At 43.6% G+C, this 14,148-nt stretch overlaps 1 protein-coding gene across 1 annotated transcript; it reads left to right on the forward strand.

Annotated features, from left to right (window-relative positions):
• Window positions 1-4,498: 4,498 nt before the first annotated feature.
• Window positions 4,499-5,180, forward strand: LOC311624024 (signal recognition particle 14 kDa protein-like). The gene has a single exon (XM_084886783.1). The coding sequence runs from the start codon at window positions 4,546-4,548 to the stop codon at window positions 4,993-4,995; it is 450 nt and encodes a 149-aa protein (XP_084742909.1). The 5' UTR covers window positions 4,499-4,545; the 3' UTR covers window positions 4,996-5,180.
• Window positions 5,181-14,148: the final 8,968 nt, after the last annotated feature.

A 14,148-nucleotide genomic window follows, 5' to 3' on the forward strand; every position in this document is an offset into this window, starting at 1 on the left:
ATTATAAACAATTTAAGAGAGGATGTCACTCAGTTGCAACGTAAGGATGTTATTTAGATACCGATTCTGAGAACTGCAGGAAACTATAATAACTGAGCTTGGAGACTCCATTCAAAGCCCTGAACCCAGACCAGATTACCATGGCTTCCGGCAGCTTAAGGCCAAGTCCCTGGGATGGCCAAGTCCCTTTTGAGTTTCTATTTGGAAAAGGTCAGAACTGTCGAAAAATGTTGCTTTTTGTTCTAGCTAACATATTTCCAAGGGCCCTGCACTCCCCTAGAGCATTTACTTAAAAGGGCTTAGAATTGTGAATCCTCCCTCTGTCCTTTGAGATGTACATTCAAAATCTGTAACTCCAGGGTGTCTGGCTCAAGGAACTGAAAACCATTCCTTTGAAAGGTTATCATCATGAAAGAGAGGACTTTTGTCTCCCAGTGTCTGGGAAGACAGGACTTCTACAGTTTCCAACCAGCAAACACTGCTGGCCTAGTCACAGTTACAGTGACCAACCCTTTGTAATTCCTACTTAAGTCCTGTTTTCTCTCCCTCTCCCCACCCTGCCCCCATTCGCCCTCTAAAGTGCCAAGTCAACAGCTCCTGTCCAGTGTGGCTCAACAGTTAAATGTGAATCTATAGAATCAGGAGGTCACAGCTTGATTCCCCTTTGGGGCCTATGCCCAGGTTGTGGGCTTGATCACTACATGTGGGGAGTACAGGAGGCAGCCAATTGATGATTCTCATCTTCGATGTCTCTCTCCCTCTCCCTCTCTCTCTCCCTCTTCCTCTCCCTCTCCCTTTCCCTCTCCTTCCTCTCCCTCTCCTTCTCCCTCTCCCTCTCCCTCTCCCTCTCCCTCTCCCTCTCCCTCGTTCTCTGAAATAATTAAAAATATATTTAAGGCCGAAACCGGTTTGGCTCAGTGGATAGAGCATCGGCCTGCGGACGGAAAGGTCCCAGGTTCGATTCCGGTCAAGGACCATGTACCTTGGTTGCTGGCACATCCCCAGTGGGGGGTGTGCAAGAGGCAGCTGATTGATAATTCTCTCTCATCGATGTTTCTAACTCTCTATCCCTCTCTCTTCCTCTCTGTAAAAAATCAATAAAATATATTTAAAATATATATATATATATATATGTATGTATTTAAAATGTATCTCTTTGCATATCGGAGAATAAAATCTTTTTTCACTACTTTAATGTCCAGCTTTGTTTATCTTTGACATTTCTAACAAAATGTAAAAATATCATGAGGCAATCAAGCATATTTGTATATTGGCTAGATATCTGAGTCCATTGAATAATTATTGCAGGGTGATTTCTTAGTTGGAATAATGGTGTATTGGTTATATTTTCCAAAATAATAATTAGAAAAACCTATCAGAATGTTATCACTTCTCACTGCTTCCAGCATTATCACTCTTGACCAAACTAGCAACCTTTCTTGTGGGATTTTGCCTCTTAAATGATGGTCCTGCTTCTGCACCCCCTTCCACCCCACCTTCCACCAGGGCAGCTGAAGAGATCCTGGGGAAATGTGCCATATCCTGTCATGCTCGTCTCATGCAGAGTAGAAGCCAAATCTGTTCAATCTACAAGACCTCCTGGGATCCCCCCTGATGGCTGTAACCTCATGTCCTGCTCTCTGAATCATCCACCCCAGCCACACACATCTGGCCACTTTTGTAAGAGCAGGCAGGTCCAGCTTTACGGTTTTCACATGATTTCCCCCTGCCTAGAACCCATGTTCCCAAGATACCTTCCTATCTTGTTTCCTCACTCCCTTAAGTCTCTGAGACTCCCTGTCAACCCTACACTCCTTATGTCCCATTCCTGCTTTCTTTATCTCCATAGTATTTATCACCATCTGACTTATTATTTCCCCTTTTGTCTGATATCCCACTAGAACACAAGCTATGTGAGAGTAGACCATTTTGTTCATTATCTTGTTCCCAGAACTTAAAATAGTTCCTCATACATAATAGGCACCAAATAAAGACCCGTTGAAAGAATGAAGGAATGACTGTTGCATTTGGTTGTTAGTGTGTCCCAAGAATCGATTGATAATCACATTGCTGAGCAAGTGACCACAGGACTTTTTTGTCTGCTGGCTTCCTCTCCAGGGAAGAATGTCCCTCACTTCTCCAGGGAAAAGAAAGGATCTCACCAACCTAGCAGGCAGGGCTTAGGGCCAATTTATGTGCTGTCCTGAGGCTCTTGCTGCTGAGTGTGTAGCTGGCCCTGGTGTTTCCCATGAATGTACTGTGAAGGCTCAGAAACATCTGAAGGATTATACCGTCAGGGTCTGGAGCCTATAGAAAAGTGCTGCTGTCTCTGGAACCCCACGCCCTGTGACTCCCTTGAGCTAAAAATCTTTCTGATTTGTCATTTTCCCAACAGGAGCACATGGCAAAGGAGGCATCCTCCCCTTGCAGGTGTCCTTGGGAGGGTTGTTGCCTTCCTGACGTGGTTAAGCGATGCACCTCTTTTAAAAAGCAGCTGACAGCTTGCTATTGGGTTCCCGAGACCGTTAAAACACGCACCCATAGATGATTGGGAAAGCTGGGAGTTGCTGTCATAAGAAGGAAACAGGCAAGATAGATATAAACATGTTAGAATCAGAAAAATATATGACAGCTTTTTAAAAAATTAGCTTTATTTGTGCATACATGTTGAATACTTTATATCTGTTTAATTTATCATCACATTTTGTGTGGAAGTCTGGAGAAAAAAAAAGAGTCAAGAGATGTAAAAAAATAAAATTCAGCTTTTGGGTGTGAAAAAAAAACCAAAACAAAAAAAAAAACACGCACCCATAGAAAGGCCCTGTGACTGCTATTTGGGGGGTATTTAGGTTAACTCAGACTCAACAACTAACAATGTGGAGAGGGCCCAACATGCCTTACTTGTCAGATGGAAATGCTATTTGTATCTTGTTTCACTGGGCTCACTGGCATTTTCCACTTCACATGGCGGTGGGGGTGAGGTGGGAGGGGTGCGGGATGGAGGGGTTGGTGGAAGGCAGCTGTCCCTTTAGGGAAAATGTTACCCTCCACTCTTACAACCTGGAGTAAAGCCACTCATTCAATGGGACTCTCAGGCCACAGAAGCTCCCGACGAATGCCCAGGCCAAGTTCACAGATGGTTGGGTGAAGCTGAAACCCATGGTGTCCCCTGGGCTGCTGTGGCTGTTCAGTGTCAATGCCAGCTGTGAGGAAAGGAAAACAGATGTGGTTGCTCCACTCAGGAGGCAGAACTCAAAGCCACCCTCACAGCTCCAGCCAGTAGGCCTTGTGAACCTTGTTATATTTTCACCGACTCTTGGGCTGCTGACAATGCCTAGCTGTTCGGTTGGCCATTTGGAAAACTACAGACTGGCAGGTTAAAGTATAGGCTTCCCCCTTTGGGGCCACGAACCATGGAAATAAATCACAGCCGCTGATGTAGGTGCCCGTGGTGAGGGTCCAGTCTCTGATGAGGCCAGCTGGAATGCGAGCTTCGAATTGAGCCTGCACTGCTCAGACCTTTGCTGCCTGGACCTACCATTGAACCAGACACACAGCACACCTATCACCATAGGCTGGGCACCAAGTAAAAGTCTCTCTGTTTTATTCATTCATTCATTCATTCATTCATTTATTTTATCATTAAAGATTTATTTTTGTCTTTTCATTAAAATTAAGGCTAAGAGATATATCAGGTGATCCTGGCTTGCTCCTCACTCTGTAGGGTTATCTTCAGCCTATTTTCTGAAGTCCATTTTAAGGGCAATATAGAATTTCCACCCAATACTATGTTTATTCCCTGGTCAGTTTTCCAGATAAAGTAAATGTATACAGTGAACCGTAATCAAGGGGAATTTTCTCATTTAAAACAAGTTTACAGTTAAATTTTTTTTTTTTTTTTTTAGCTGTAGTAAATTATATTTACCATCTTATTCTGCGACTACAAGATGGGGTAAGAGTAGCTTTACAATGGTAAATACAGAAAACAGTTTATTTTTGTATTATTATTTATCAATGATTGTATTATTTTCCATATGAGCAACTGTAAACCTGCTTTTGCTGCATTCTGCATGTACATTTTCTTTCCTATAAGTCTGCTTCCCACAATTGCTTTCATTTATTCTTCATTTTAATTCAGAATAATTGTTTAAATATACTTTTTAAGTTTTAAAACTTCATTTTGAATATTTCTACAAAAGACCCATTTTCCTTAATATTTGTGTGTGTGTTTTAAATATGCCTCTGAGGTTATTGGCATTGCAGAACAGCCTTTGAAGTACACTTGTTTTGGCAGCACTTGCTGCACCTCCCACAGCCCATTAGCTACCCAGGAAGGATCTAGGGAGCTTCATAAGGTCAAGCTTAATTAGGCTAAGAGGGCTGAGCCCTCTAAGCTGGGACTTGTTTGTGGCTTTGCCAACAGGTCAGACCGAGGCTTTACCCTATAACTGCTTTCTACAGCTGAGCATTGGATTTGGCTCCTCAAAAATCATTTTAGAGGTTGCTCGGGGCTTATGCGGCCTGAGCGCGGCCAGCGGAGCCGGCATGGTTCTGCTGGAGAGTGAGCGGTTCCTGACGGAGCTGACCCGGCTCTTCCAGAAGTGCCGGCTGTCGGGCAGTGTGTTCACCACCCTCAAGAAGTATGTCAGCCGAACTAAACCCATTCCAAGGAAAGGTTCAGTGGAGGGCTTTGAGCCCTCAGACAACAAGTGTCTGTTAAGAGCTACCGATGGGAAAAAGAAGATCAGCACAGTGGTGAGCTCCAAAGAAGTGAATAAGTTTCAGATGGCTTATTCAAATCTGTTTAGGGCAAACATGGATGGGCTGAAGAAGAGGGACAAAAAGAGCAAGAGTAAGAAGAGCAAAGCAGCACAGCGAAGACTCCAGATTCCCTGCTTTCACCAACTAACCACCAAAATGCTATTTTTCCTTTGGTTTTTACTTATGGCCACAAAACAGGTTTCTGGTTCCCCTCCATTAAGTGTTTCCATGTGAGGTTATGTTCATTATGGACGGAAGAAGAGCTGTGATGTTTACAGGGCAGTTTTAAGAAGCCAGTTTATTTTAGATCTGGCTGATTGGTCTATGTTGCTTACTTGCATATTCCTGGATTTTAGTTAAAGACTCTGCAGGCATCTGTGTGAAGAACAATGCATTATTAAACCTGTCTTTTTATAATAAATAAATAAATAAATAAATAAATAAAATCACTTTAAACCCTGGCTCGTGTGGCTCAGTTGGTTGGGCATTGTGCCATGCACCAAAAGTTTCATTCCCAATCCAGGCACATGCCCGGATTGTGGGCTCAGTCCCTAGTAGGGAGCATGCAGGAGGCAGCCAATCGATATTTCTCTCTCATTAATATTTCTGTCTCTTTCCCCCTTCCTCTCTCTGAAGTAAATAAAAACATTTTATAAAAATGATCTTGTTCTGTTAGAACTGCCCTTGAAGCTTCTGGCTCTCTCCAATTGTTGTAAGCCCTTTCAATTGAACTGACTGATGAGTCTGCCATCTTCTGCAAGGTGGCTCTGATATTGATTTGATCATCATTTTCTTTCATCTCAACTAGTATCTACTGGAAGCAGCAGGGGCCGGTCCTAGCTCCTGCCACTTCCACAAGAAATACCCATCACACCTCTAGATCTCACCATCATTGCCCTTGTCATTGCTCAGTCATTCCACAGGATGGGTGAAGGCTACTTGGCAGGTAGAGCAGAGTGTACTGATTGCCCTTAATAGTCCCTCTTTTTTTTTTTTTTTTTTTTTTTTTTTTAATAAATCTTTATTGTTAAAATAAATAAATAAATTCCCGAGACCGGTTCGGCTCATTGGATAGAGCATCGGCCTGTGGACTGAAGGGTCCCGGGTTCGATTCAGTCAAGGGCATGGGCCTTGGTTGTGGGCACATCCCCAGTGGGGGGTGTGCAGGAGGCAGCTGATCGATGGTTCTCTCTCATTCATATTTCTAGCTCTCTGTCCCTCTGGTTTGGCTCAGTGGATAGAGCCTTGGCCTGCAGATTGAAGGGTCCCAGGTTCAATTTCAGTCAAGAGCACATGCTTGGGTTGCAGGCTCAATCTCCAGTAGGGAGCATACAGGAGGTAGCTCATTATTGATGTTTCTATCTCCCTCTCCCTTTCTGTCTGAAATCAATCATATCTAATAAAGAGAGAATATGCTAATTGACTGCCCTGCCCTCAAAGATGGTGGTGTCCACAGCACAAGATAGCAGTGCCCAGTTCCCTCAGCCCCGCTGGGGTGCCTGCCTCTGGAGTCCCCCATTCCCCTCAGCCCCCAGCTGTCCAGGACTGGCCAGAGGCAGAGGCAAGCCTCAGATGTCAGCTGCCCAGCCATCCAGGGCCGGCCCCAGGCTCAGGTAACCAGGCCCAGCCGAGGCTTGCACTGCCAGCAGTGGCAGCAGCAGAGGTGTGATGGGGATGTCGCCTTCCACTGATCGCTGGGTTGCCTCCTGCCCCTGAGGGCATTAGGATAGTGAGAGGGGGCAGGGTGGGCTGAGGGACCCTGAATTTTCTTGCACCAGGCCTGTAGTTACAAATGCAAAGAGAAATAGAAAAATTCACCAACATACTGGGAGATGAAAACATACCTCTCTCAGTAACTGATTGATCTGTTACCAAACAAAACAAAAACAAAAACAAAAACAAAACTATATATATATATATTTATATATATATATATATATATATACCCCGTTTCCCCGAAAATAAGACAATGTCTTATATTAATTTTTTCTCCCAAAGTTGCGCTAGTTTCAGGGGATGTCTTATCTTTCCATGCGCTAGGTCTTATTTTCGGAGGATGTCTTATTTTTGGGGAAACACGGTATATATATATAATGATATTTTTTTTTGGTTTGCTTTTTGCTTAATGATATATATATATATCATTAAGCAAAAAGCAAATCAAAAAATATCATTAAAGTCAGGGAAGATTTGAGTAACACAGATAACATGCTTTATTGGTTTTAGTCATGTGCTTGTTTGTTTAATGAACTCTTACACAGGGTTTATTAAGTAGTAGGCACTATTCTAAGGCCTTTTGTCAAGAACTGGAGTCTTTGTGGTGTCATTGATCACATCAGCTAAATTCAGGGACAAATGAAGATAACTCCCCCCAAGAGTGCACACAAATAACAAGTCTGTTACCTTCCATTGATTAAGGGCTGCCTCATTTTGAAGAGATCTCTGCAGCAATATGAGGGCCACATGATCTACTGCTGGTGTTTTCTTATAGTCTCTTATTACTCACCCCAAAGTCACTATGATTTTGGGAAGCAGATAAGTTCATGCCTGGCTTCCATGTACCAAATGTACTCATGATGCTTCAGGGGAGGGGAAGGAATGTTTAAAATTGCTGGGCTCCCAAAATACGACCTCACATCAGTCAGGGACACAGGTGGACAGTGTCTCCAATATGGCATCCAGTAGGATTATAACACATAGGGTTCCTGGTGCAGTTCAAATAATTGTTTCCAGTTCTGTTTTTTTAAGAGGGACTGCTAAGGGAGACTGGTGAAGCCATTACAGAAAACAATATGGAGTTTCCTCAAAAAATTAAATATGGAATTGCTATTTGACCCAGTGATCCCACTTCTAGAAATATATCCTAAGAAACCCGAAACACCAATCAGAAAGAATGTATGCACCCTTATGTTCATAGCAGCACAATTTGCAATAGCTAAGATCTGGAAACAGCCCAAGTGTCCATCAGTAGATGAGTGGATAAAAAAGCTGTGGTACATTTATACCATGGAGTACTATGCAGCAGTAAAAAAGAAGGGTCTCTTACCTTTTGAGAGACCTGGAGAGTATCATGCTAGGTGAAATAGGTCAGAGAAAGACAAGTATCACATGATCTCATTCATATGTGGAATCTAGGTAACAAAATAAACTGACGAACAGAGTGGATCCAGAGACATGGAAGCATGGAGCAGAGTGTGGGATCTCAGAGAGGAGGCAAGGGAGGGTGGGTGGGTGGAAAGTAATAAACCAAGGACCTTGTGTGGATATACACTGAGTGGTCAGATTATTATGATCTCTGAATGCATAATAATCTGGTCACTCAGAATATATATATATATACTGTTGCATGAATTTGTGCATGGGATGAATTCGTGCATGGGTGGGGTCCGGCCATCCTGGCCAGAGGGAAGGGACATGGGCGGTTGGCTGGCCTCCCTGCTGGTCGAACTCCTCCTGGTCGAGGGGACAATTTGAATATTAGCCTTTTATTACATAGGATATATACACCAAGTGACTAGATTATTATGTGTTCAGAGATCATAATGCTCTGGCCACTTAGTGTATGCATGGCCCATGGCCACAAATAATGGAGTGGTGAGGGCCTGGGGCAGAGGGCTGGAAGGAGTCAATGGGGGGAATATGTAATACTTCCAACAATAAAGATTTATTTATTTATTTATTTAAAAATATATTTTATTGATTTTTTTACTGAGAGGAAGAGAGAGGGACAGAGAGCTAGAAACATCATGAGAGAGAACCATTGATCAGCTGCCTCCTGCACACCCCCCACTGGGGATGTGCCCACAACCAAGGCACATGCCCTTGACCGAATCGAACCCTTCAGTCCGCAGGCCGATGCTCTATCCACTGAGCCGAACCGGTTTCGGCAATTTATTTTATTTTTTTTAGAACTTCTATCTTTTTAACTCTGCCTAGTCAATTCTGATAGCCTTTGTTCTTTACTCAAGATTTTAATTGCCACCTCTCTCTCTCTCTCTCTCTCTCTCTCTCTCTCTCTCATTTGTTAATCCTCACCTTAGGATATTTTTTTCCATTGATTTTTAGAGAGAGTGGAAGAGAGGGAGAAGGGAGAGAGAGAAAAGAAACATCGATGTCAAATAGATACATCAATTGGTTGTCTCCCATACACACCTCAACTAGGACTGGGATTGAACCTGCAACCTAAGTATGTACCCTTGACCAGGAATTAAACACAAGACCCTTTGGTTTGAGGGCTGATACTCTAACCACTGAGCAACTCAGCCAGGGAGCCACCTTTATTTCTTAAAATATATTAAAAATGTATTTATATTCTGTGTCCAATTATTATTTTTGAAGTCTTTGTAGGTCTGATCCTGTTCATTGTAGCTTGTTTGTTTCTTAATATGAGTTTTAAGAAATAGATTCATTAAGATATATTATACACATCATAAAATTCATCTTATTCAAGTGTACAATTAGATAATTTGGGTAAATTTAATGAGTACAGACACTGCGTTGTGTGTTTCTCAGCATCTGCAAGGGATTCAGGAATCTGGAAAAGGGGCTTCTGTAAATTATTAAAGAGTTCAGAGACAAAACATAATTTTGGAAGGGCCAGAGAAGACTTAGCTAAAGAAACCAAGTACTCCTGTCTCTCTGGACCCCTTGCTTTTTATTAACACAAATTTCCTAAAGCAAGGTAGATATACACATCAAAGGCCAAAGTTTAGTATACAGAATCCTTTGTCAGATTGAAGGAACTGCCTATGGCTGTTCAGGTGTTTGGTCAGATTGAAATGCCTTCAGCTGTCTGGCAGCAAGCAATCATTTATGCATCCTTTTCAGGTTTGGGGAAATGCCCTTAGCCATTTTCAACAGGCAATAATATGTATTTTCCAGCCCTTGCTGAAGGCTCAAGGCCCACCAACCTTTTGATGAACTTCTTGCATTTATGTCTTGTTGGAATTAGCTTCAAGCACACAGACAACACCATAAATCTATTTTAAAGCATTTTCACTTCACTTAATAAGTTCCCTCAGGTCCATTGACAGGTCATCCTCATTCCCATTCCCAGGCCACTTCTCTGCATTCTGTCTCTATTCATTTGTGTCTTGCAGACTTTTCATGTAAACAGAATCATACACTATATGGTCTCTTGTATATGGCTTCATTCACTTAACATAATGTTTTGAGGTTCATCCATGGCGTAGCATAGTAGTTTGTCTCCTTTGTTGCTGAATCTGCTTCTTGTGTGGATATGCCACATTTTATTATCCATTCCCAGTTGATGGACATTAAAGTTATTTTCAAGTTTTGGCTCAACTCCAAAGGCTGCTATGAACACTCGCATGCAAGTTTTCCGTGGATATATGTTTTCATTTCTCTTAGGTAATTACCAAGAAGTGTATTTTATTATTATTATTATTTTTTTTAGAAAGGGAGAAAGAGAGAGAGTATAAACATCAATGTAGGAGAGACATATCAATCAGTTGTTTCCTACACTCACCTCAGAAGGGACCAAACCTCAATCTACGTATGTGCCCTGACTAGGAATTGAACCTGTGACTTTCTGGTGTACAGGACAATGATCTAACCAACTGAGCCACACCACTCAGGGCCAGAAATGGAACTTTTTATCCCTACAATAATTTTTTGTTTAACTTTTTGAGAAACTGCCAAATGTTTTCCAAAGTAACTGCACCATTTCACAGTCTCGGCAGGGATGTATTAGGGTTCCAGATTTTGTCACATCTGTTTTGTGTTAGTCTCAGCCTGTCTTGTGATGAGTCCTCACAGACATTTCCTGATCAGAGCCAATGTTGAAGCTGGGGTTCTTGTACTAGCAAGATGCACCTCAGCAACAACCATCAGGGAAATTGGAAAAAGCAAGGTTTATGACTTAAAAATCTTGGAGGGTACACAGCAATGTAATGGGGGCAAAGGAAGAGAGTGCAGACCTGGAGTTCTGGCTTTTTTAGGGTGGAGGATGGGGTGCTTAAGGTTTCATGGATTCACTCTTTATTGACAAATTTAAAGCATAAGAGCAGACCCTGGCCAAGTAGTTCAATTGGTCGGAGCATTGTCCTCCTAAACCAAAGGGTTTGTGGGTTTGATTTTTGTTCATGGCACATACACAGGTTTCAGGTTTGGTGTCCAGTCAGGGCATGTAGGGAAGGCAGTCTATCAATGTTTCTTTCTCACATCAATGTTTCTCTCTCCCTCTCTCTCTCTCTCTCTCTCTCTCTCTCTCTCTCTCTCACCCCCCTTCTCTCTCATCTCTCTTTTTAAATCAATAAACATGACCTTGGGTGAAGAGTAAAAACAAAACAAACAAACAAAAAACAACAACAACAACAACAACAACATAAGAGCAGAAATTAGGGTCCAGGAAGGGAAAAGAAGGGGCTTTCAAGAGATCAGTTATCTAAGTTACCTAGGGCTTTCTTAGAGGGGGACTTCATGGGTGGGGACAGCCTAGTTCTTGATCTACTTGTTTGGCTCACAATATGTTTATTCAAGATAGATGTCTTTGAAATGTGTTCCTTGGCAATCAAAAGCTTATTCTCAGGCACTTACACTATAACATCCTTGCTGATGATTATTATTACATTAGAGGCCTGGTGCATAAAAATTCATGCACTAGTGGGGGAATCCCTAAGCCAGGCCTACCTACTCTCACAGTCCAGGAGCCCTCAGGGGTGGGAGGTGACTCATCACACCTCTGCTGCTGCCACTGCTGGCAGTGCAAGCCTCGGCTGGGCCTGGTTACCTGAGCCTTGGGCAGCCCTGGGTGGCTGGGCAGCTTGCCTGCAACTTGGGCTGGCCCTGGGCAGGTGGGGGGCTGAGGGAACTGGGGGACTCTGGAGGCAGGCATGCACCTGCCATGCCACCGTGGCGGGGCAGAGAGGACTGGGCGCTGCCATCTTGTGCCTGTGGGTGCCACCATCTTTGAGGTTGGGGCAGTCAATTAGCATATTCCCTCCTTATTGGCTGTGGGCGCTGCCATCTTTGAGATGGTGTGAGGGTCAATTACCATATTCCCTCTTTATTAGATAGGATTTGTCAGCTAAAGCTACCATAACAAAATAGCACAGATGGGGCAGCCTAAGTAACAGACATTTAATTTTTTATAGTTCTGGAGGCTAGAAGTCCATGATTAAGGGCCAGCAAATTTGGTTTCTGGTGAGAGCTCTCATCCTGGCTTGTAGACAGCCACCACCTTCTTGCTGTGTCCTCAAATGGATGTTCCTCTGCTCACATAGAAAAAGAGAGATTTCTGATGTCTCTTTCTTTCAAGACATCAATCCTATCAGAATAGGGCCCCATCTTTATGACCTTATTTAACTTAAAAAATTTTTTTTATTGGTTTCAGAGAGGAAAGGAGGGGGAGAGAGATAAACACATGCATAATAGCCAAGACTGGTTTGGCTCAATGGATAGAGCGTCAGCTTGGGGACTGAAAGGTCCCGGGTTCGATTCCGGTCAAGGGCATGTACCTTGGTTGTGGGCATATCCCCAGTAGCGGGTGTGCAAGAGGCAGCTGATCTATGTCTATCTCTCATCGATGTTTCTAACTCTCTATCTCTCTCCCTTTCTCTCTGTACAAAATCAATAAAATATATTTTTTAAAAAAACATGCATAATAACAGAGAATCATAGATCGGCTACCTCCTACTGGGGATCAAGGCCACAACCTGGGCATGTGCCCTGACCCAGAATCAAACGTTGACCTCCTGGTTCAGAGGTTGATGCTCAACCACTGAGCCACACCTGCTGGGCTGTATTACTGTTTTTTTGTCTTGTTTTGTGTGTGTTTTTTAATATATTTTATTTATTTATTTTTTTACAGAGAGGAAGGGAGAGAGATAGAGAGCTAGAAACGTCGATGAGAGAAACATCGACCAGCTGCCTCTTGCACACCCCCTACCGGGGATGTGCCCACAACCAACGTACATGCCCTTGACCAGAACCGAACCTGGGACCTTTCAGTCCGCAGACCGACGCTCTACCGCTGAGCCAAACCGGTTTCAGCTGTACTACTGTTTTTGAGTGCACTTGCTGCTAAATATTTGCATGAGCAACAAAATAATACTGCCTATATGTTATTATAACATAAGTTGTGCAGTAGAACTTAACAATGTTATGTGATATAATGTTAACAAATAATATCTACAAAGAGCAAAGAGGTATTCTGCCAATAGACTCCTGCTTTGAAAATCCTCCCGCTCCAATAATTTTCAAACTTTATTGGGAAGGAAAGGAGAATCCTTGGATATATGGAGTAAAACAAGATATAAGCTATCTGAGGCTTGGAAAACTTTCTTCTGCCTTATACCATGCAGAGCATTTGCATGGCTCTACACTGTAGAGTCTACAGGGTAAACCAAGGTCTCGCAAATCTTGACTCCAATCACCTCAGAAACACTGGGGTTGGAGAGGGATGCAATTATTTGGCAAAATGGTTGGGAGAGAGAAATGCATTTCTTTGGGTGAAAGTATTCAGTTATAGCAGAATTAAACAGCAATACTTTTTATATACAATAGTTTGAAGAAAGCTCTTCTTGGCTCACAGATTTAGGCATCAAAAAGTAAAGACAGGCAACGTTTAATGCAGGCAATCTACTCCTTGTGCTAAGTATTTGACATACCGTCTCTCACGAATGTATATATACATTCCCATACAACTCTATACATGAGTGCCTTTATTCTTATTTTACAAATAAGGTGGAGAGATCGCATAATTAGGTGTTTCAATGTAAACTCGTTTACTCTTGCCAATTCACCCCCTCTATCCTCTAACTGGAAAGGATGAGGCAAGTCAATTTCAGCCTGAGCGTGTATAAGCTAAACCTGTTTACAGGAGTCGCCTACGGAAAGGGAGTCAGGATCTTAACAACGTGACACATTTTAAGGCTTCGGTTCACCCCTAACTTCGCGGGGACTCCCGTTTCTAGTTCCCCTTTGGTACAGGAACCTCCGCGTGGAGCGGGACTGCCAGACAGGGGGCGGCTCTTTTTGCAGGCGAGCCAATGAGGTAGCAGGATCTTGTGAGCGGCACGTCGCTTGGCCAATGGACTCAGTCGCTGAGACCCCGCGAGAGGATGGGAAATTGGGGCCTGACCATGTGGGTTCTGGGGCGTGGCAGGTGCGTTGAGCTCAGGCTTTTCCTGAGGCTGCGGGTGGAGCCGGGGGAGGGCGAAGGCCCTGGTGAGTGGCTACGACGCGGGTGTGGAAGGCCGGGGCTTGTGGTGGCCGTGGTGGTCCCCCCACGCCCACTGCGGACCTCACCCCCAACCCCCTACCCCCAGGCGCTAGGGGCCGCGGGCTGGGGAGGGGGCGGCCCGGGAGGGGGCGGCCGGGGAGGGAAGTGGTTATTGGAGGCTGGGTGCGTAGGAGGACGCAGGG

This window comes from Pipistrellus hanaki, assembly GCF_964339955.1.
Source record: "Pipistrellus hanaki genome assembly, chromosome: 5".
NCBI lineage: Eukaryota > Metazoa > Chordata > Mammalia > Chiroptera > Vespertilionidae > Pipistrellus > Pipistrellus hanaki.